The sequence below is a fragment of the Molossus molossus genome, unplaced genomic scaffold, assembly GCF_014108415.1.
Source record: "Molossus molossus isolate mMolMol1 unplaced genomic scaffold, mMolMol1.p scaffold_m16_p_21, whole genome shotgun sequence".
NCBI classification, from domain to species: domain Eukaryota; kingdom Metazoa; phylum Chordata; class Mammalia; order Chiroptera; family Molossidae; genus Molossus; species Molossus molossus.
The window spans coordinates 9,187,838-9,211,420 of record NW_023425357.1 but is presented as its reverse complement, the minus strand read 5'-3'; the positions used below and the strand labels follow the sequence as shown (position 1 = coordinate 9,211,420).

At 49.2% G+C, this 23,583-nt stretch overlaps 1 protein-coding gene across 1 annotated transcript; it reads left to right on the top strand.

Annotated features, from left to right (window-relative positions):
* Window positions 1–6,646: 6,646 nt before the first annotated feature.
* MEIOSIN (meiosis initiator) lies at window positions 6,647–23,415 on the top strand. The gene is made up of 13 exons (XM_036275016.1): window positions 6,647–6,680; window positions 7,759–7,904; window positions 13,487–13,598; window positions 14,915–15,049; window positions 16,712–16,957; window positions 17,922–18,030; window positions 18,830–18,930; window positions 19,382–19,537; window positions 19,940–20,010; window positions 21,206–21,373; window positions 21,444–21,688; window positions 22,527–22,616; window positions 23,247–23,415. Exons 1-13 carry the CDS (start codon window positions 6,647–6,649, stop codon window positions 23,413–23,415), a joined length of 1,782 nt encoding a protein of 593 aa, XP_036130909.1.
* Window positions 23,416–23,583: the final 168 nt, after the last annotated feature.

The following is a 23,583-nucleotide window of genomic DNA, read 5'->3' as shown; positions in this document are numbered from 1 at the left end:
AGGCCAAGCGTGCGCATGGCCACTTGCACCCTGCCCTTTCCCGATTGCAGTCTCGCGCCCGGCATTCTTGGCGGGAACTGGTGGGGGCGTGGCCTGGCCTCAGGGGCGCACTCTTGCTCTTCTTCTCAGGCCTCGCACCAGGGCATTCGTGCCCACTCCACCTCCCGGATGGGACCATGGTGGCCAAGGCCGGTCTAGGGCCTGCACGCACCGCCAGCCTTCCAGGAGCTTCACGAGACGCAGTCTGATCCGGCTCCCAAGTGTGGGACTGGCGCTAGACCAGAGGGGGTGCTTCACGCCATTTTGCACGTTCTGAGGCGGGTGTTGGAGGCCGAGGGGAATTGGGGTGAGGAACCGACCGGGACTACCGGCCAGAGGGGAGCCTGGGTCCACAAAGAAGTACTGTGGCATGGCCTCCCTCTGGGGGCTTCAGGGAGATAGGAGCCACCGTGCGCGCGCCCCCCCCCCCCCCCCCGCCAATGCAGGGTTGTGTGTGAGGCCGGACTGGAACCCCAGAGCTGAGTCAGGGTTGGAGGCTGGGCCTAGGTTTTGGGGTCCAGGCTCAAGTTTGAGATGCTGCAAGACTGTTTGAAAGGGTTTGGGGTTCTGGGGGGTCTGAGGATTTGTTTCTGGACGGGACTAGTTTGGGAACCTTGAAGGTCTTGGGTTTTGTGACTGGAGGTTTCCCTGTTGGAATCTGGAGTTCCTCGTTTGGGGATCTGGCAGTGTGGTTCTGAGTTCTGGTGTGTCATTCTGAGGGTCTGGGTCTGACTTGGGAGGGTTGAAGCCTCCGTGTAGACTTAGGGTCTAGGGTCTCAGTGTAGAACCTAAGGTATGAGATTTAGGGTCTGGAGTCACAGCTTGGGGCCTTGAGAATTAGGGAGCCCCCCGGAGTAAAGGGCCTCGCTTTTAGAGTCTGTCTCAGAGTGGGGCTCATGTGACATCTCTGTTTGCGGGTTGGGGTCAAGAGGGTCTGAAGGGACAGTTTTGGAGTCTCGAGGTCTTTATTTTAGGATCTGAGGTTCAGTTTGGGAGGGCTGAGGTTTGCTTTGGAGGGCTTCGATTTCTTTAGGATTTGGGTTCTCCGCGTTACGGTTTGTGGTCTGTTATTTTAATATTAGGATTGGGGTCATATTTGGGGATCAGAAGTTGACAGTTGAGGGGTCTAGGGTATCCCAGTATTAGAGTTTAGGGTTTCGAGGTTTGGAAAAGCGCCTTTGTGGGTCCCAGGTCCTCACTTTGGGAGTTTAAAGTCATAGCCTTGAGAGATCTCAAGCCACAGTTTTCAGGCCTGGTGGTCTCCATTTCAGGGTCTGACATCTCACTGTTAAGACTGAAATTCTGGAGTAAAAGGTTGGGAATTTGCTCTTTAGTTTTAGCTCTGGATCATGACTTAGAGGCCCAGATTTACAATTTTGGATTCATGGACTTCAGTGTAGTTGTGGGGTATTAATTTGGTCTCTGGGCTCATATTTGTGGGGCTTGGGAACGCCATTATGGGATCTCTAGTGCTCAAAAGTGTACCATGGGGAAAATGAAGGCCGCCCATCATGCCGCCCGTTTCTCCAGGAATCCCAGAGGTCACTAATAATGTCCCTTTTCCCTCTTTGCAGATGTGGGGTTCCAGCAGATATCTGTGTTTCCCTGAACGTCCCAAAGCCACTTCTCTGAGTTCCAGTGACAGGTAAACCCCCTCCCCATCTTCCTTACAGCTCCAGCCACTCTGGTTAAATAATAATAACTATAATAATGTTTACTGAGCATTTTGTTTTGTCAGTGTCTTTGCTAAGCCTTTCGTTTGTATATCACATGCTTTAATCCTAACAACTCCACAAGGAATATAACCACCATTTTCAAGCTGAGAGAAGTCTGGGGTGGTTGGCAAAGAACATCCCTAAGCCCTTGCAGGCTTTGGCATTCTGGGTGTCTTAAATGCTCTTCCTTCCTCTCTTTTATTCACATATTTATTCATCCATCAAGCACCTACCAGATGTTAGGAATCTTACAAAGGGGGTTTTCACAGCATATTGAGGGTTGAATCAGTTTTCTCCCTCCTTCCAAAGTCAGGATAAAGAAAAAAAAAAATAGCCTGCCCTGGTCGGTGTGGCTCAGTTGGTTGTCCTGTGCACTAGAAGGTCATCAGTTTGGGCACATGCCTGGGTTTTGGGCTTGGTCCCTGCAGCCAATTGATGTTTCTTTCTCTCTTCCTCCCTCCTTCCCTCCCTCTTCTTCTTGTTCTAAAATAAATTTTAAAAACATGTTTTTAAATTTATTATTTTTAAAAAATTTTTCTTTATTTATTTTAGAGAGGGAGAGAGAGATAGAAACATCCATGAGAGAGAACATCGGTTGGCCGCCTCCTGCATGCCCCCCACTGGGGATTGGGCCCACAACCTGGGCATGTGCCCTGACCGGGAATCAAACTGGCGACCTCTTGGTGCATGGGTCGATCGATGCTTAACCAGTGAGCCACGCTGGCTGGGCAAAAAGTGGTGTTTTTTTTTTAATAACTAAAGAAAAAATAGCCAGAGGTCACTGTATCCCCTACTGTCCCCCCAATACCTTTCTGACCATTCTTCTCTTCATTCATTTATTAACTCCAAAAATAAGCGTCTACTTTATTCAAATTCTCTACTTAGGTACTGTGCTCAGAAGGAGCACTCTGAGAAAATAAAGAATGCCTGTCCCACTGCCCTTTCCTCCTGGAATCCTGGAGGTTACCAACAATGCATTCTCTTTCCCCCCTTTATAGATGTGGGGTCCTTGTATTAAGAAAGACTCTTGCCCTGGCCTGTTTGGTCAGTGGTTAGAGCGTCGGCCTGCGGTCCAGAGAGACCCGGGTTCGGTTCCCGCTAAGGGCGCGTACCTGGGTTGCAGTTTGTCCCCGGCCCTGGTTGGTCACGTGGGTGGCAGCCACTCGATGTGGCCCATTCTCTCTCTCTTCTGCTCTCTCCCTCCCACTCTATCTGAACAAAAAATGGAAAAATGTCCTCAGGTGAGGATTAAAAAAAAAAAAGAAAGACTCTTAGTTGCAATTAACAGAAATCTAGCTGAAATCATCTTAAGCCTAAAAGGGGATTTACTGGATCCTTTAAACAAAAAATTCAGGGGCATCAGGCTTGGCTGGTTCCAAATGGGTGTTAAATAGTGTTGCCATGAAACTGCCTTTCTTTGTTCAACTGTGGTCCATGTTGGCTTCCTTCTCAAGCAGGCTCTCCCTTGTGTGAGGGCAAGATGGCTTCCAGCAGCTCAGAATCCATATCTTGCTAACTTGACAACCCCAGCAGTCTCATTCTAGAATTCATTGACTCTGATTGGCCAATCCTGGGTTATGACCCCAATCCTGAACCAATCAGTGTGACTCTGTTTGGCTGGACCTTGCTTCTGTGCTCCCTAGTGGAAGGGGAGGTTGATGTTAGCCTCTCTGAACCACATGGTCTGAGAGAGGGGGAGGGAGGGTCCCCCAAAGGAAACTATTACCAGAAAAGGGGGGATTGAGTGTTGGACAACCCAAAACAATCATAGTCATACAATAAATACCTCCATCCCATTCTCTAATATCCCTTATCCCTACATCATTCTGACAAATGACTGTCTACCTTCTGTCTTGAACTAACATTTTGTGAGCAGTGGCTATGTTCCAGGTACTATGTTAAACACCTTCCTGACAATATCAAACTTCCTAGTCACCTGCATTTTATGAGTTAAAAACAGGCTCAGAGAGATGAAAGCAGTTGCCAAAAGTTACACAGTGAGTGGCCGAGCTGGGATTTCAATCTAGGTCTGTCTGCTTTAAAAGCTGAAGTTTATAGCCAACTATTATGCTGCCTCTTGGGAGTGCTCCCTGATTTGTTCCACTTTGGGGCAGCTCTAACTCAAGTTCCTGTGCATGCTAGAGCAAATTAGGAACCAGGTCTTGGTTTTCCCATACCTAATATGAGAAATTTGGACTGGCTCTTGGTTAAAGCTCCTCCCAGCTCCTATAAAATAAAGCAACCAGCGTGTAGGCTGATTTGCTCAGGGATGAGAAAACCCAGGAATTAGAGTTATTTGTCATTTCAAAGTCTAAGAGGCCATCACAGGACAGAAGGAGTATTTATTAATTCAACAATTTTTTATTGAGCACCTACTAAGTGATGGGCATTATTTTAGGAACTAGGAATAAAGTCAGGGTCACATTAAGACTTATTTTCAAGGGCCTTGCACAATTTTGCTCTCTTGGGCCCCTTCCTCTGGTAAAAACAATAAAAGTTATAGTTAACGACAGCATTGGTATGAAGATGAATATAATCCAAATTGGGTTTATTCATTTTTTTCTTTTGATTTTAAAGAAATTAAAACATTTTCATAAGCCCCTAAAAGTATCATGGGCCTAGGCACTGTACTTACCATGCCTAATGGATGTCAGCCTGGGATATAGCAATAAATTAAAAAGACAAAAACCCCTCTTCTTGTGGAGTTTATAATGAATAAATAAGATTTTGGATGCTGATAAATGATATATCAAATGACAAAAAAAAAAAATGTTTATTTCGATTGAGTGGTCAATCTCTTTGAATAGGTTAATCCTCACCTGAGGATATGTTTATTGATTTTTTTCTAGGGAGAGGGAGAAACATTGATCAGTTGCTTCTCATTAGGGCTTGACCAAGGGATTGAACTGCAACCTTGATATGTTCCCTGACTGAGATGATGTTCCAACCAACTGAGTACCTGCCAGGGCTGAAGAAGTTGCATTTAAGATCAGTGGTGATGGGAAAGAAGAAACCAGCCATGCAAAAATCAGGGCAAATGAATGTTTCAGTTGGAGGCAATAGTAAGACCCTAAGGCAGAAATAAAATTGGCAGTTTAGAAAAACAGAAAAGGGATCCGTGTCTGGAGCTGACCCTTTCCCCACAGACCCTCAGGGCACAGCTGGAGTAAGTGGGTGAAAAGTAAAGACTATGAAGAAAGAACCTGACTAAAACCAAAACCATCCAGCAAGGAAAGGGGCAGCCTTGGGAGGGAGTGTCTGGTTCCCAGAGGCCCCTGTGAGCAGGGCCCAGGTCACATCAATTCAGGACTACTGCCCAGAAGATGCTAGGATTTTGTGATTCTTAGTCACCCTTTTGTTCCCTCCAAAAAAATTTTTTTGGAACGTCTTTGTTTGCATAGAAGGCTCTCTTGGTGCTTTGCAAGACCCAGGGACTACAGTTGGTATGAAACCCTGTTTTTCAGACATGGCCAAATAATGCCTAGGCCTGGACACTTTTTCTTCCTTGCTTTCTGTATTGTTTCTTGCAGGGCCTTCTGGGGGCTCTAGAACAGAAGGAAAGTATTATGCAAAAAATAATTATCAAGGCTAGACAGGAATTTAGAGATGAGCCTACCTAGTTTTTCTCTAAGGATAGAACCCCAACACATTGCCCCTCAAAGTTATGGTGTGTACCAAGAGGTAACTAGCAACCAATTGCTGATTTTCTTTTCTTTCATTCCTTCATTCAGTAGACTAATATATATAATTTTATGTATTCATAACAGTTGTGAGGAGGTGAACTAATAATGTCATTCCCTGTGTAAAGCTCTTTGATGGCTTCTCATTGGTCTTAGGATAAAGGCGAAACTCTTCTGTACTATGAGCCTATAAGACCCTGCCTCTTCTGGCCCCTATCTCCTTCTCCAGTCTCATCTCACCCTACAGGACTCCTTGCTGTTTGTTCTTCAGACACTCCAACTTTATTTCTTTTGCATTCTCCATGCTCCCATGTGCCACAGGACCTTTGCACATGTTTCCTCTATCTGAAATGTTCTCTTTTGCTCTTCACATATACATTTCCACTAATCCTTCAGAACAGGTTCTGGCCAGGTTTACGTCTTCAGGGAAAACCTCATTGATTAAGTCAAAGCCACCTATTACAAGTTTCCATCATATTAAGCAATACCTCACCTTTGTCTCCATCAGGGTCAACTTCATAGGCATGTGACCCAGGTAGTCACAGGGTCCTGTGCTTAGAAGAGCCCAATGCTTGGTTTAATGCTCTGCTCTCACCATCTTGAAATTACCAATTTTTGAACAAGGGGTCCCACATTATTATTACTATTTTTTGTTAATCCGCACCTGAGGATATGTTTTCCACTGATATTTTAGAGAGAGTGGAATGGAGGGAGGGAGGAGGAAAGAGAGAGAAACAACCCAGGTACATACCCTTGACCAGGAATTGAACCTGTGACCCTTTGGTGCTTGGGCCAATGCTTTAACCACTGAGCCACACTGGCCAGGGCAAAGGGTCCCACAATTTTATTTGTAGTAGTCCTCCCTAAGCAAGTTATGTAGTTGGTTCTGGTCCTAGTTGCAATTTTATGTTTGTTTATGTGACAATTTGATTAATGACCATATCCCTGACTATACTGTGGGCTCTAGAAAGGGCTGTATTTGTATATATTTATATATATATATTTATCCCTATCACCTATCACAGTTTCTGGCACATAGTTGGTGTTCAATAAGTAGTTGTTGAATGAATAAGAAAGATTCTTTCAGCCCTGGCCGGTTTGGCTCAGTGGTTGGAGAGTCCTGGGTTCGGTTCCCGCTAGGGGCACATACCCCCCACCCCCCAAAAAAGAAAGATTCTTTCAGGACATCAGAGTTTTGTTAGGACAGTAAGTATGTCGTCCACACTGCTCTTCAGTCTCCTTCAAGGCAATGACAGTGATTCCTCTGTCTCCATGGGGTCCAGCCCAGGGCCCAGCAGGAAGACAAGGGAGGCTAGGAAGGCTTCCTGGGGCAGGTGACGATTGAACTGAGCCCTGAAGGAAGAAGAAATAAGGACTGGTGGAGACAGAGGTGTTTGGGCATTCCTGGAGTAGCATAAGCAATGGCAGTGGAGTGTAATTTAGGAGAGAGGCTCTGGTCTTTGTGTCTCCATCTGTCAGGAAGAGGGTATGGAGGTGTGTATGCATGGGTATATTATGAATTATGAATTCAGGGATTAGATCCCAGAAGTTCTTCATCTGCCCAGGAGTCAACTGCTGCTTTCAAGCCTTTTCGTATTTATTCATTCAGCAAACGGCACTGAGTTCCTGCAGTGTACCAGACCCTGTTTTAGGTGCTAGAGATACAGTGGTGCCCCCCACCCAGCTCTCAGCCCAGCTCAGGGATCAGAGAAGTTCACCAACACAGGGGCTGGGGGACCATAGCAGAGGTACCTCACCTGTCCTGCGGAGTTAGGGTCAGATGATGGGAGAGAACCAAAGGAAGTAAGAGAATGGTCAGCCAAGCCAGGTCATGAGAGGCATCATAAGCCACTTTGAAGTTTTAAACTTGATCTTAGTAACGAGATGTCATTGAGAAGTGTGAAACACTTATTAGACAACTAATGTATCAGGCTCTGTGCTGGGTGATTTCACACCCACTAATTTATTTAGTTCTATTGCTAATCCTCTAAGCCTGAATGAATATCCTCATTCCCATTGCACAGATGAGAAAACTGTGGTCAGATTTGTGTTTCAGAAAGATCACCCTGATTCTACGAGAGTATGGATTGGAGGAGGCCAGCTGGGAAGCTGGGAGGTCTATGAGGATGTCAGTAAATGGACCAAGGCAGGGGCTACAGGGATGGAGGGAAGGGATCAGAGGAGGAATGGGCAAGATTTGGTGACCTATTGGACAAGGGGATAAGGGGTAGTGTCCAGATGATGTCCGGGATTCTGTCTTGGGTGCCTGGGGCGGGGAATGTTCCTGAGATGGGGAACAATGAGACAGGAGGTTTGAGAGTCAGATGCCAAATTCCATTTTGGATGTCCTAATCAAAATCAGTTTTTGTTCCAAAACAGGAAGCAAAGAAAAAACCACACCAGCAAACTCCATGAGTTGGCATTGCTGCTACCCTTGGCCCCAAAGACCTATAGCAAGAAGCTTACTAAGGTACGTGGACTGAAGGAGAGAAGGTAGATTTAAAAATGTATTATTATTATTATTATTATTATTATTATTATTATTATTTTAATCCTCACCTAAGGATATTTTTTCCACTGAGGGAAGGGGTGAGAGAGAAAGAGAAACATCAATGTATTGGTTGCCTCCTGCACATGCCCTGACTGTAGCCAGGGATGAATCTGCAACCTCAGTACATGCCCTTGACTGGGAATCCAACCCAAGACCCTTCAGTGCTCTGGCCGTTGCTCTAGCCACTAAGCCACACCAGTCAGGGCTAGGAGGTAGATTTTAAAATGTCAGTAAGCAGGTTAACTTCCCTTGTCCTGAGAAACCTAGACAGACTTTTTCAGTGACAGCACTGAGATGGGAATGGTCCTGTTCTGAATGGGAATTCCTGGAAGTCTTTGAACCCATGACTGCAGGATTCTTTCTTGTAAAGGAGGCAGGGGTAACAAGGAGGGGGAAATAGGCAAGGAGCCAGGTAAAGGTCAGTGTATTGGGAGTCATCTAGCCATGGGTTCGAGTTCTCCAGCTCCACAGCTGCAGAACCCTGGTCAGGTCTCTCGGGATATCAGCTTCTCAGGCTTCGGGTTTCTCAGCTGTAAAATGACTACAGGTAACTCCTTCTACCCAGAAATATTGTGAAGCCAAGATTGCATAATAGCCTGTGACAGACCCTGAATAAATTTCTGTTCCTCCTTGTTTTGTGACCTGTGGGTATCATCTCCACCAGGTAGAAACAGATACAGCTTCTCTGTGTGTCCCAATTGGCTACTCAATAAATGTAGACAGTGCTGAACTAACACCTCACTCCCAGTGGGAGCAACTTACCATGAGACTCGGAGATCTTGAAGGCTTGGTGTGATGTTTTCTTGATATAGTTCCTCTCATTCAGTCATTTATTCATCCATCCGCTGTTTTTGGAAAGATCGTTGGATGTCAGAGCTTTTGTGGAAGCAAAGAAATTTAAGACCCAGTCCTCATCCTCTGGGAGCTCAGAATCTGGCCAGGAAGATAAGATTTGAACACAGGAGTAACTGGTCCCAGCTAGAATGTGCTACTTGCCTTCAGAGAGGTTCAGAGGAGCAGGTGTTTGGAAAGGTTTGCCAGACCCTAACCGTAACCTCTCTGCCTGCCACATTCCATCAATCCCCAGTCATGTTGATTTTCCCCACCCCCAACACCTCTCAATTACAAGTGCTTATATTATTTTCTTGTTGCTACTGTAACAAATTACCACAAATTTAGTGCCTTAAACCAACACAAATTTATTGTCTCACAGTTCTGGAGGTCAGAAGTCCAAAATTAGTCTCATTCTAAAGTCAGGGTGTCAGTAGAATTGGTTCTTCTTGGAGGCTCCAGACAAGACTGTGTTTCCTTTCCTTTGCCAACTTCTAGAGGTCACCTATGTTCCTTGGCTCATGGCCCCTTCAAAGCCAGAAGTGTAGCATTTTCAAATGTTACCTTCTCTCTCTTTGCTTCCGTCATCATTCCGCCTTTTCTGCCTTTGACCCTCCTGCCTCCCACTTACAAGGAACCCTTGTGATTACATTGGGCCCACTGAGATGATCCAGAATAACCTCCCCATCTGAAGATCCTTATTCAATCACACCAATCACATCTGCAAAGTCCCCTTTGTCATATAGGGTAACATATTCACAGGTTCCAGTGACTAGGACATGGACGTTTTTGGGGAGAGGCATTACACAGACCACCCAAGTGCTCAAAAATACTGGAGGGATTTTGTCTACTGTCCAGAAGCATTCGAGTATTTGGTGCACATTGGTGCTATCATAAGCTCTTGAAAGGGAAGGCAGATGTGTCTGGGACACAGTCCCTACTCTGGAAGAATGACATTCTAGTCAGGAGTCAGGCATCATTTTATCACTGACCAGATGACCACATCTCCTCATGGAATTCTCCCCAGGCCTCAACCCACTTTCTTTACCATCGATTCTCTACTGTCTGAATGATCCCTCTTCTTCCCCATCTTCATCCTTCCTTAAGTTCAGTCCTGGGCCCTCTGCTCCTCATACAACCTGAATTCCTGTCAATCCCTAGCTTCTCACTTGACCAGTCTGCCTGAAGTACATCATCACAATTCATCAAGGCCATGTGACCTGCTCAGTCTGCCGCTCAGTGAACTAACGGGAGCTATTATGTGTGGCCTCTCTGGCGTTTGAGATGGGCTACAGCTTAGACCTGTGACATCCTAACTCACCATCCTGGCTGATTAAGTGCCCCCTGTCCCATAGGATGCTGTTGCTTCTTCTTCCTCCAACCACCAAAGCCTTCAGGATGTAACTGTGATTGTTTTCTTATCTCTGACCCCCTTTAGGTAAAGAGTTCTGAGATGGCAAGGACCATATGAATAAATCTCTATTCCAAATGCCCAGAGAACCTAGCATAGAGCAGATAATAGTAATTGGTTCCAATTAACTGAAAGTTCTAGGTGTCAGATCCGGAGTGCCAAGCATTTTATATACATTTTCTTATTAAATCTTCCCCACATGGCTTTTGAGATACATATGGTTATGCTCATTTTTTGGTTTGAGGAAACTGAGGCACAGAGGGGTCATATTGCCCAGAGGGACACAGCGAGCTGATGGCAGAGAGACAGCCAGATGTGTCTCTTTCCAAAGGCCCACACCGTCAACCACTCTGTCATTCAGTGCTCAACAGATGTTTGTTGAATGAATGAATGAATGAACGAATGAATGAAGGAATGAAAGAATAATTTTTGTCTACTGAGGAAGTTTCAGGACCTGTACACCTCACCCTGAGAAGATCTCTGGTATTTGATTCTTTGGTGCAGCCCTCAAGCTAACCTTCCTGAAGTTCTAATTACTGAGCATTCTGCACTGAAATCTGAGATGAGGCCCAATTGCCTTCTGCATAAAACCTTTATACTAGTAACAATAAGTAACATTTTATATTACTTTACAGTTTACAAAGACTTCAGCTTAGTGAGTGCCCACCATGTGCCAAGCCTGGTGTTGAAGATACTAGGCTAAAAACACAGTATCTGCTCTGGAAAAACCCCTGGTCTATTTATAAAAAGGTAGAAAATGTTCTCATTTAATCTCTTGAGAACCTGGTGAAGGTACTCTCATTGTAGTCAACTAAGCATTTATTAGGCAACTAATGTATCAGGCTCTGTGCTGGGTGATTTCACACACACTAATGTATTTTATTTTTGTTTGTGTTTTTAGAGAGAGAGGAAGGGAGAGAGAGATAGAAACATCATTGTGAGAGAGAAACATCCATCAGCTGCCTGCCCTGACCAGGAATTGAACTGGGACCTCTCAGTCCATGGGATGGTGCTCAATCCACTGAGCCACACCAGCCAGGCACACTCACTGATTTATTTACTCCTGATGATAATTCTCTGAGCCTGAACAAGTAGCTCATCTCCATTGCACTGCTGAGAAAACCGAGGCTCAAAGAAGTTAAACAACCTGCTCCCAGTACACAGCCTTTAAGTGGCAGATTGAAACCAGGTCCTTCCAAACTAATAGTCTCTTGGCTGTGTCACTAGTATTCCTTAGTTGGATTATAGTTTCCTTTAGTGGATCAGGTTAAATAATTTCAGTGACTGTCTGTATTATATTTTATGGAACAGCTTCACATAAGTCCCCTTGCAAGACCATGTTTCCTGATTTGGGGTTTGGAAGATTACTGCTAATGGCTTTATTATAATTCTAGGGATCTGGTAGGATAAAAAAATACTTATTGCCCTGGCCAGTTTGGCTCAGCGGTTAGAGCGTCGGCCTGCGGTCCGCAGAGACCCGGGTTCGGTTCCCGCTAAGGGCACGTACTTCGGTTGCAGTTTGTCCCCGGCCCTGGTTGGTCGTGCGGGTGGCAGCCACTCGATGTGTCCCTTCACATCGGTGTTTCTCTCTCTCTCTCCCTTCCTCTCTCTCCCTCCCACTCTATCTGTACAAAAAATGGAAAAATGTCCTCGGGTGAGGATAAAAAAAAAAAAAATACTTATTGGTGTTCTTCCCTCATGTCCTCACCAAGCTAACTTATTCTTCAAGTCTCAGTTTAAATGCTGCTGCTTTCTAGGGGCCTTTTAGGACATCCAAGTTTAATTAAGAATCCCTTTTGTTCATAATGCTTATCACACAGTAGATAATTTTGTATGATTTTTTAATTTATTAAGGTCTGCTTTTCTCACTAGATTGTAAGTTCCATGAAAGCAAACAAAAGTATGTCTAGGTCGCCCCTACATACCTGGTCCTTAGTAGGAAGTAGTTTTTTTTAGCTTAGTAGCTCTGATAGAAACTCAGTCGGTATTTGAGTTTTGAGAGGTCAGATTTGAGAGGTGACTGGAGGGGTGATGCCTGCCAGGCAGGCTTAGTGCTTGGTGCTGTGGGGGGGTTCATTACTTTAGCAGTCACTGGCTAAGCCACCTCTCAAATCTGTGTGCTTGGGATACAGAAATCAATTAGCTACAGTCTCTACCTTCAACTAGTCCAAGGTCAGTGGGAGAGAACAACGTGTAAACAGAGAATTATAAAACAGTGCGGCAAGTGCCTTGGTGAAATCAGGCCCAGGGTGTTACAAGAGTGCCTAGGAGAGACACCTGGCCCAGCCTGGGTGAGAGAGGTCAGGAAGGAGGGAAAGCTTCTAGAAGGGGAGAGCACTGTGCTAAAGCCAGAGGAGGAGATGCCAGGTGAGGGAGTGTGTGTAGGAAGAACAGGAAAACTGCCTTGGCCAGTTTGGCTCAGCAGTTAGAGCATCAGCCTGCGGACCATAAAGTCGCAGGTTTGATTCTGGTCAAGGGCACGTACCTCAGTTGTGGTTTGGTCCCTGGCCCTGGCTGAGGTGGGAGGGAGGCAACCAATCGATGTGCTTCTCTCACATTGATGTTTCTCTCTATCTCTCTCCCTCACACTCTGTCTGAAAATAAATGGAAAAATATTCTCAGGTGAGGATTTAAAAAAAAAAAAGAAGCCCTGGCCGGTTTGGCTCAGCGGTTAGAGTGTGGGCCTGCGGTCCAGAGATACTCGGGTTCGGTTCCCGCTAAGGGCACGTACCTCGGTTGTGGTTTGTCCCCTGGTTGGGTCGTGTGGGAGGCAGCCACTCGATGTGTCCCTTTTACGTCAATGTTTCTCTCTCTCTCTTACTCTTTCTCCCTCCCACTCTATCTGAACAAAAAGTGGAAAAATGTCCTCAGGTGAGGATTAAAAAAGAAGAAGAGGAATGCTTTGCAGATAGAGAATACAACATGTTCAAAGGACCAGGGGTGGGAAGGTAAAGAGTGTGTGCCAAAAAGCTGGACCAGGAGGCAGGCAGACCTGGATTTAAATCCCAGTTTGGCCACTTCCTCTCGGTAACCTTAGCAAGTCCCATTATACTCTGAGCCTCAGTTTCCTTAGTTGTAACCGCTACCTTGCTGGGCCACAGTGAGAACTAAATAACAAAATAGGAACATGTCTGTCAATGGAGGAATTGTTGGGGTGGGAAATGGGGTCCTGGAGCCTTTCTGCATCTGGTTTCTAGCAGCCTCTCATTGTCTCGGGCCCCCACTCTTGTGTGTAACCCTGTCTTTCTTTTGCGGGTAGAAGGAGATTCTGCTGCACATCCTGCACTACATTCAATACCTCCAGAGAAACATCGATGTGGCCGAGGCCTTGCTCAAATTCCACACCACCAATGGGGAAGGTGGGGCAGGAGGTAAGTACATTTGGTCCGTGTTTCCCAGGGCCTGCTGCAAGTATTGTCCTGCTGTCAAGGACCCTGAGTGACTTAGACTATTCCAGGCCCTGCCGAATCTCACAGCCTCGCAGAGGACAAAGTCGGAGGAGGGTGTCTGGGAAGACTGTGGGGGCAGGGCTCTTGGAGCTGAGCCTTTGAGGACAGTAGAAGGGGGGCCCTGCCAAGTAGAAGAAACAATCTGAGCAAGAGCGTGCAGGCATGAGAAAGCACGTGTGGAATGTCTGGGGACAGGCGAGCAGATGGGTGTGGTTGGAGGGACCGCGGAGCATTGAGATGATGTGCACAGGCTCTTGAGCCTGATCCTGACTCAGATACAAGTCCTGTTACCTTAACTTCTTTGTACTTCCATTTTCTCATCGGCAAAACGGGACCAATACTAGCACTCCTTTTCTGTGTTTACCGTGAAGATTAAATGAGTTAATACACGAAGATTAAATGAGTATTGTAACACAATGCCTGGAACACGCCAGTCATCCAGTTCCAAATGTGCTGGGTGCTGTCATGACTGGTGTAAAAAATACACAGGGCCCTGGCCGGTTTGGCTCAGCGGTTAGAGCATCGGCCTGCGGTCCAGAGAGACCCGGGTTTGGTTCCCGCTAAGGACACGGACCTCGGTTGCAGTTTGTCCCTGGCCCCAGTTGGAGTTGTGCAGGAGGCAGCCACTCGATGTGTCCCTTTCACGTCGATGTTTCTCTCTCTCTCTCTCTCTCTCTCTCTCTCCCTCTCTTTCCCTCCCACTCTGTCTGAGCAAAAATGGAAGAATGTCCTCGGGTGAGGATAAAAAAAAAAGAGGCCTCTAATATCTAGTGTGGGGGGTTGGTTATTAAGAGAAATGAGTCAGGGAGGTCAGTGAAGATACTTTTAGATGAGGCCCAATCTGGCACTATAGCTGAGTGTGGACAGAAGTAGGTACATTTAGGAGACGTTAATGAAGAAGAACTGAGAGGCCTGGGGGAGAGGCCCCGGGTGACCCAGGACAGGTGGTGGAACCCTCACTGTCTTGAGGAACCTAGAAGGAGGAATTGGTTTGAAGTGGGGAATATGGGACGAATTTTGGAAGCACTGAGTCTGTTTTTCCTCTGAGCCAAGGCTCAGAACGGCCCTGGACACGTCTGATCTTCTCCTGGGACCTTACTTTCCACATTTGTTAAGTCAGTGATGGACTGTGGCAGACCACCGCCCCGCCCCAGCAGCACTGGGAAGCACTGTCTGGAAGGGAGGATTTGGAATAGGATGAGGGTCTCCTTCTGACCTGTCTGCTTTGTCCTGTGCAGGGCTGGGCCGGAACGCCACTGTGGGCTCAGCAAGGCGGAGACATCTCACCCCATCTAGCTCCCCACACTGTTGTAAGTCCTGTCTTTGGGAAGCCTGTCAGAAACCTAGGAAGAAGAAGCTGACCGGAGCATCAGGTACAAACCGTCAGGGGAGGCAGAACAGGAAGTCGGGGTCATATGGAAGTGGGGCTCCTTCTTCCAGGCCACCACACTCCAGGGAGGTCCAGTCAGTCATCCTGAACCCCTGACAAGGCTTTAGAATCGGACATGCCTGGGTTCAGCTTCTGGCTCCTCCTCTTACTAGCTCTGAAACCTGGGGTGGTCACTGTCCTCTGAGCCTCATCTTCCTTGTCTGGAAATTGTAGTGCCTGCCACGGATGGGGTGGTCTAAAGGATTAAGATCCTGAAGACATACGGCTCAAGCAGTGCTTAGGTGAAGCGGCACATGGTCAATACCTGGCGAAGGGAAGCCACTGTCAGCATTTATGGTCTTCATGGCCAGTAATCCATCCCTGGGTCAGGGCATCCAGCAGCATGGGCATCAGGGAGGAAAGACCCAAGTGTGGGAGACCAGTGTCCTGGGTCTGGCCTCAGCCTTGCTATAACTCACTACATGTCCCTTCTCTTTCAAGGGCCTCAGTTCCCATGTCATTAAAATGGGAGTTGGATCTAATCAATGATTTCTAGCCCTGGTAGCACATCTGAATCATCCAGTGCTTGAAAAATATATCTATGGCCCTGGCTAGTTTGATTCAGTGGTTAGAGCATCAGCCCTCAGACGGGGGGTCATGGGTTCAGTCAAGGGCACATACCTGTGTTGCAGGTGCGATCCCCAGCCCTGGTCAGGGTTGTGTGGGAGGCAACCAATCGAGGTGTCTCTCACATTGCTGTTTCTCTCTCTCTACTCCCTCCCTCCTTTACACTCTAGAAATCGGTGGGAAAATATCCATGGGTGAGGATTAACAAACAAACAGAAAGACCTATGCCTGTGTCACACCCAGAAAGTCAGGTTTCAGTGGTCTGGGGTGCAAGCTGGGCTGCGGTCTTTTGCAGAGCTAGCAAGGTGATTCTAACCTGTAGGTGGGGGAAGGGAACGTTGGACTAAGTCAGCGGTTCTCAACCTGTGGGTCATGACCCCTCTGGGGGTCAAGCAACCCTTTCACAGGGGTCACCTAAGACTATTGAAAACACATATCTCCAGCCCTGGCCGGTTTGGCTCAGCGGTTAGAGCGTCAGCCTGCGGTCCACAGAGACCTGGGTTCGGTTCCCGCTAAGGGCATGTACCATGGCTGCAGTTTGTCCCCGGCCCTGGTTGGGTCGTGTGGGTGGCAGCCACTCGATGTGTCCCTTTCACATCGATGTTTCTCTCTCTCTTCCTCTCTCTCCTTCCCGCTCTGAGTAAAAAATGGAAAAATGTCCTCGGGTGAGGATAAAAAAAAAAACAAAAAAAAAAAAACAAAACAAAAAAAAAAACACATATCTCTAATGGTCTTCGGAACTGAGACACCGCTCCTTTATCCGTCTCCAGGAGGGTCCGCCCACATGCAGATACGCCCACATAAAACACGAGGAACTGTATTAAAGGGCCGTGGCATTAGGAAGGTTGAGAACCACTGGACTAAGTGATTTCTAATTGAGGATCCGGGCTTACCTAGGAAGCACTTATTGAGTGACCAGGCCAGGCAGAGCTTTGAAACAGGTGGTTGGGCCTAGAGCAAAGAAGACCCCCACCCAAGCTATCTTCTGGTGACACTCAAGCACCCTGCCCCATCTGATGCCGTCTCTCTGCTGTCCTAGAACGCCAGACCCGGGCCCAGAACCCTTGCCGCTGTCTGGCTCTGGACAAGCCCCAGAAGCAGGTGACCCCATCCCCAGACCAGAAGGGAGGAAACGTGGAAGGGACCACCTCTCCTCCAGGATGCCTTGACTCCTACATTCACCCCAAGGCTGCATCATCCTTGCCTCAAAGTGACAGAATTGGAGGAAGATCGTGGCTGCCATCGCTGGATGTGGCTAAGAACAGCGTCTACTGTGACATCTCAAGTTGGTCTTCCCTCACCATTAACTTAGCCAATCATTTGTACACCACTTGTTAGGCTCCCACAACATCCAGGCCAGTCCTAGTAGCTGAGGCTTCGGCGGTGCACCAGGGAGGCACTGCCTCTCACTTCACATAGCTATGGTCCCTTCCTCGGGTTTCTTTTCCCTTCAGGCTCTGCTAGGGGTGTAAGGGCCGGACAGTGCCTCCTGAGACTTCACTTGATGTAGCCAGACAACTGCTCTGGGGACAGCCCATCCCTGCACTAGCTTCAAATGGTGTGATGGCTCACTCAGCAGAGAGTCAGGCGAGAAAGGGGGCAAGTGAAGACAATGCCTCGAGTAGTTCTGTCTTCTATCCATCTGTTCGTTCAGCGCTTGCTCCCTGAGCATTGCCTCTTTGCCAGGCCGTGTGCCAGGTGCTGGTGACAATCCAGTGAAAGCATCACACACTATCACCGATGGTCCAGAGTGGTCCTGACTTCCTGGGGTTTCCCAGGAGGCCTTGGGGACCCAGAGGAAGCACCTGACCCACCTAGGGAAGAAGGGCTTTCCAGATCAGCTAGTTGTGTGGTTTTGGGCAAGTTATTTAATAGCTCAATGCCTCAGTTTACTTAACTGTAAAATGGGGGTAATAATGGTACTCTTTCATGAAGGGTTACTGAACAGCATGTGAAATGCTTCTCTGGCCATGGTAAGCTTTGTACTTGTTCACAACTATCGTCTTCATCGTCATTGTTCCACTTAAGGATTGTGTCTTCCTTATAGCTTCTGATAAAGGGGTGGGATTCCAGAAACCTAGTAGTGATTTGGGTTGTCCCTGAGCCTCACGCAGAGGTCCTGAAGCTTGAGGCTTTGCCTAGGATGGGGGAGGGAAAGGCTGTGGCAGACCCTGGCACCTCTTCCTCCCTGCTCCTGAGTCTGGAGTTTGTCCCAGTCACAGGATGATTACTCTGAATTGCCTCCTTAGGCTGCTGTTGCAAAAACAATGCCCAAGATTATGGGTCTTACCCTGCCTTTGGGGTCCAGCAAGAGGCTGAGAGGACCTATTTTCTCAACAGAACACAGCCCCATCCCAGGTAAGGGAACCCCAAGGGCTCTGAGTGGGGATGACTGACGTGTTTGGTCTGGAACGGCTGAGGGACAGTGAGACATCAGGTTGATGTACTTCCTCTGCTGGTGTCTGTGGAGTGAGCACTGCTGTAGGCCTAGCTTTCCACAGGCATCGTAAACTTGAAGGAAAGACGGGCCACAGCCCCTCGCCGGACTCCCTGTCTCCTGTCTCCCCCTTCCAAGCCATCCTTACTAGTCACACAAACCTTGACCGTGTCAGCTCGTGGCTTAAAGCCCTCCCTCAGAATCCAAATATCTTCATTGGCATTTGAGAACTTCTCTGGCTTTAGCTGACCTTGCCAGCACCCTCTCCTGCCTCTCATCCATGAATCTTACCCTTAACACCTCCACATATTCACCATTTCACACGGGAACCATGCCCTGGCCCGCTCTGGGCTTTTCACCATCTGGTCCCTCTTCCCAGCAAGCCTGGTCCCCTTGCGTACCTGGAAAGCTCTATCTCCTTCAGGCCAGCTCAGTGCTGTCCTCCCTCCCGCCCTCCCCACGTGCCCCCCCCCCTTCCCGTAACTGTATCGTCAGTGCCGGGTTACAACTGCTTCTCCTCACAAACTGAAGCTCTGTGAGGACAGCAGCGGGGCTGACAGCTCTCTGCCCAGCACTGCCCCGGCAGCCAGCTCGAGTGGTCCCTGTCTCACTGCACCGTGGGCAACACTGAGTCACCTAATGGGAAGACAGCTCACCCAGGGGCACAGCAATTCCCAGCCGAGGGCTCTGGCTCTGCCTCTTAAATCCTACCTCTTGCAGGCACAAGCTGGTGTTCTACGATTCTGACGAGGAGCTGGACAAGGAGGCCCCAGACGCTGACCCTTGGCTTCCTGCCTGGACCCCAGAGGGCAGTCCCCATGGTGACTGAAACTCTGTCTCTCTTCCTTGTAGGCTGGTGTAGGGTCTCCTTGGTACTTTCTTTGTGAGGATTTTAGTGGGAGGGGCAAGTGGGAAAGGAAATGGATGTCTGCAAAGTACAGGGATGTCAAACACAGTGTGTCCACTGTCACTGCCATGGCAGACATTGCTAATCAAGCATCACTTTCGGACGATCCTCAGAATCTTTCTTAACACAGAGCTCCAGGTAACTACAATCAGTCTACTGAATCTGGCACATTATGCTACTGATTTATTTATTTTTTTTGCAATTCCTGACATAATGCCAGGCATGGTGCCTTAGTTTCCTCTACCAAGCTCTCAAAATAAGCAGTTGACAGTCATCTTTCCCCAGGGTCTGGCACCATCTCCTCAAAGCCAGCTGGGGAGAGGGTAATCTGTGACCACACCCCAAGCCTGATGTTTCCTTTCCAGGGAGCCCACGGGCCTTGGGGCCTCCCCAGATTGACAAGTGGGGTGTGACAAGCCACCTCAGCAAGATCCTAGGCCTCAGCCCCTCCCTCTTCAGCTCCCCGGGGAAACTGTTGTCAGAACAGGTCCTGGAGGATGGCGGCGAGTACCTGACCCAAGGTGAGCATGCAGGGCTGGATCTGATGCTTAGTTCATTCAGAAAACACACGGTGATGCCCATCAGGTAAGTGCATAGCCCTGTGCTGGGCAGTGCTGGACACTCATCGCCAGGGATGAGTACTGTCCAGGCCCTGCCTCAAAGAGCCCATAGCCTAATGGAGGAGCAGCCCCAGGCCGGTGTGGGGAACGGGAGGGCCCAGGAGCCTGCAGCAGGAACCCACTTTCTCTGCCCAGGTTGGAGGTAGCCCAGGGGGGCTGGCCTGGGAGCTAGATTTGGACATGGGGGAGGAGATCCGGAAACCTAGAGAGGGGCTCTGGCTAGCGGGCTGGTGGGACAGAGAACTGGTGCCTGGAGAGAGGCATCTCCATCCCAGCCAACCCTCTGGCTTCCCTCTCTGACAGCTCTCTTCAAAGAAGTTTTCTTAGATCCTGTGTCTTCACCTTCTGCCTGCATGCTGGAGGTACCACAGAAGGTAGGCATCTCTCCACCCAGCCGCCCACGATATGGCCGACCTTCTTTCCACATGTATCATTTACCTGCTTGATTCACTCACCCGTCCCCTCGACCTTTCCAGAGACTCATCTGCTCATTCTTTGAATGTTTGCTGTTGGCCACCAGGTGCCCACTCTGTGCTGGGCACTTGGAATGAACCAGACACAAAGGATGAAAGCTAAAAAGCTGCAAGGTGCCCATGAAAGACCCCACGTAATTTTATAAATGCTCTATGAGACAGGGTCTCCGTGACCCCATTTGACAGAAAATAGCAGAGCAACCCCAGGAATCCTCAGTTGGAAAGAGCTCCCTCCCAGGCCCCCGGGATGACTTCTGTAGCCATGTCTGCTCCAGGAGCTCACTGTCCATCTGACAAAGGGGCAGCCCCAGCCCTAGTCCCCAAACCATTCTTTCTCCAGTGTGTGTGGGCGGGGGCACTGCCTCAGTGAGTAGTTGAATGGGCAGTAAAAGCAAAAATAGACACCCTTAGTGGAGCCCTTAGTAAGTGCCAGGCACTGTGCTAGGTACTTCTTAGCCCTGCAAGACATGCGGTGAACACTATTCTGTAGATGAAACTGATGCTTAGAGAAGTTAAGACTTGCCCAGGGCATCACGGCTACCATGCGAAGTGGTAAACTGATGGGATTAAGAGATATTACCCCAGCCCTGGCTGGTGTGGCTCAGTGGTAGAGTGTCTGCCCATACGCCAAAGGGTCTTGGGTTCAATTTCTGGTCAAGGGCACGCATCCGGGTTGCAGGTTTGATCCCCAGCCCTGGTCTGGGTGCATGCAATCAATGTGTCTCACATCGAATTTTCTCTCTTTGTGTGTTTTTCTCTCTATCTCCCCCTCCCTCCCTCCAACCCTCCACCCTTTCCATTCTATCTAAAAAATTATGGAAAGATATCCTCGGGTGAAGAGTAACCAAAAAGAGAGAGAGAGAGAGAGAGAGATTGCCCTAGAATAGGAAGCAGAAGACCTGAGCCCAATAGATCCCCTTTCTGACCCCTGTGGAAACTTGGGAACATTTGTTTGAATATCCAGGGGTGTTTGGATGAGCTTGTCTTGAATTTGAGCTGTTTCTCATGCTCATTTCCTAGGAAAGCAGTGAGCTGAGCCTGAAGGGACATCACTGTCTCTGCTCACATCCCTCCAATTTTCTCCTTCACCTCCCAGGACACACCCGCTGAGGCCCCTGAAGACCTTCCTGACTCCCACAGCCTGTGCCAGTCCTCAGTGTCACTGGATCATCTCTCGCTGAGTGAGGACAGCAAGGCGTCATCCAGCCCCAGCTATGAGGACACAGACACCGACACGGACACAGAGTTGGGATGGAGGCAGCAGGTGAGGGGGACAGCCACTGAGGTTGGTCCCGCCTCTCCTGCCTGCTCTCATCTCTCTGCCCCCAACCCAGGACACGCAGGCTGACACTGAGGGCCCCAAGTCCACGAGCGATGAGGATGGAGACTACACGTGGACCCCTACCCAGCAGGTCTCGACCCTGCCCTCAGCCAGGAGGAAATCCAGGAAGGGCCGGGCAGGCGGGGGCCCTGTGAAGGCCAAGAAGAACAAGAAGGCCTCCTGCCCCACTCAGACGAAGAAAAAGTGTGTCAATGGCTTCATCATGTTCTGCAGGATGAACCGGAAGCTGTACATCCGGTGGGTGGGGGTCCTCTTTGGCCGCCAGCCCCCCAGAGCACGTTGCCCGCTGCTGTCTGACACATTGATGCCTTCCTGAGCCTCACTGTCCCCCAACATCTCACCTGGCCCCATTGCATTGGTCAGGGGCTGTCAGTTGTAAGCAGTGAAACCCACCTCAGACTTAAGAAAACAAGGAAATTAATTGGCTTATATAACATGAAAAAAGGGCGGGGTAGATTGGGTTCAGGTGTGGTTGGTCCGAGGGCTCACAGGATGCTGTCTGGAATTCCTGTCCCTCTCTTGTGCCACTGTCTTCCAGATGGGCTTCATTCTCAGGCAGGTGGGGCCAGGCGGGGGCAAAGCCACCCCTGGGAAGTCCAGGCTCATATCCTGGCTCCCATCCCAGCAACCCTGTGGAAGGAGAGCTCCTCATTTCTAAGGTTTCAAGAAAAAGTTCTGGGGTCTGACTTGATAGATCAGGAGCCCAACCCTGAACCCATCATTGCCAGCCTGAAGCTGGGGAGTGGGAGCCCCCCCAGGCAACAGCAGAGAAAAGCTTCCTTATAGGAAGATCCAGGGGCTGATACTGGGAGCAGCAGGCACAGGACCCCTACAGGTCTCAGGACATGGGTGTCAACTTCCCAACAACCACTTAGTTAGCCCCTCTTTTTGATGTCTCAGCTCCAGGGTGCGTATCGGAGGCCTTTCGATACCTAAGGTGGGCGGGAGGGACGAGTTCTCAAAGGGAAAGCTGAGGCCCTGAGGGCCAGGGAGCCTCGCACGGCCAGGTCCGACCATTGGCCTTTGTGCAAGCATTTCCCTTCAGGCCCTGCTCACCTCCTTCCTCCTGTCCTAGAGCCTGCCCCGGGACTGCATCCACGGCTGCCACCAAACAGCTGGCCCAGCTGTGGCGGGAGATGACAGAGCAGGAGCGGAAACCATATAGGTGAGGAGCCCAGGGCCTCCTACTCCTCAACCCTGCTTTGGTTTTCAGAGCCTTGAGCTTCATGAGATTGGAAACAGGCTGGGAGTTCACTGGGGTGGGTGATCTGGGTGTTGCAAGCTTTTCTGAAGTATGCGGGGATGACAGAGGTAGACAGGCTCTCTACCTTGGAGCTTAGAAGGGCAAATAGCTTAATTTGGGATTTGGACCTCACTGCCCTACATTTCTTTTGCCCTCTCTGCCACAGGGAGTTTCTCAGAGCAGGAAACTGGGTCTTCCCTTCCACTCGGCCTCCTCTCTCTTACCCCTCTTCCTTCTCCCCTCCCTTCCCGAAACCCCCTCTTCACCAGTTAGGAGCTGCCACCTACCTGTTTCTCAGGTGGCCCTGAAACACACCTGTGTGCACAGATTTTAACAGGAGTGTGGGGCTTCAGCAAAGAAACCTTGGTGGAGTCCCACTGTGTAGACTGGGACTCAGGCCCAGAGGTTCACCCACCCTGTGGGACCAGATAAGCCCTGGCCCCCGCTCTTAGCTCTCGCCCTGGCCACTGCTGGGGCCAGAGCGCTGGTGGTGAGGCTGAGAGGCTGAGAGGCCGGTGAGGAACCGCCCACCCCACTGCCTCCCCCCTGCAGCATCAAAGCTCGGAGGTTCAGCCGCCAGCACAACCGGATTGTGAAGCGGGAGAACTCCAGCAGCGAGGACGAGGACTGGGGGGTGCCCAAGCCCTTCTATCAGTTGCTGGCGGACCGGGCCTGTGGTTCCTCAGAGCTGGCCTCTCTGCTGCCTTCTCACCACAAATGAGAGGGTCATCCCACCTCATCTCCTCCCTCACCACCTCCAGTTCCTGTGGCTCGTGTTTGAAACCTGGAGCCGAAGATGAAGATGTTGCCCCTCCTGGGCCTTGGCCAGTTCCCCTGGGGCTGGGAGGGGTGGATGTATTGACCCCCATGCTTTGTGTGTTTGCCTTGT

Coding starts and splice junctions, on each gene's coding strand:
- MEIOSIN (XM_036275016.1), top strand. CDS start 6,647: ATGTCGTCCACACTGCTCTTCAGTCTCCTTCAAG. Junction 16,958..17,921: donor CGTCTACTGTGACATCTCAA/GTTGGTCTTCCC, acceptor TTGCCTCCTTAG/GCTGCTGTTGCAAAAACAAT. Junction 22,617..23,246: donor CAGGAGCGGAAACCATATAG/GTGAGGAGCCCA, acceptor TCCCCCCTGCAG/CATCAAAGCTCGGAGGTTCA.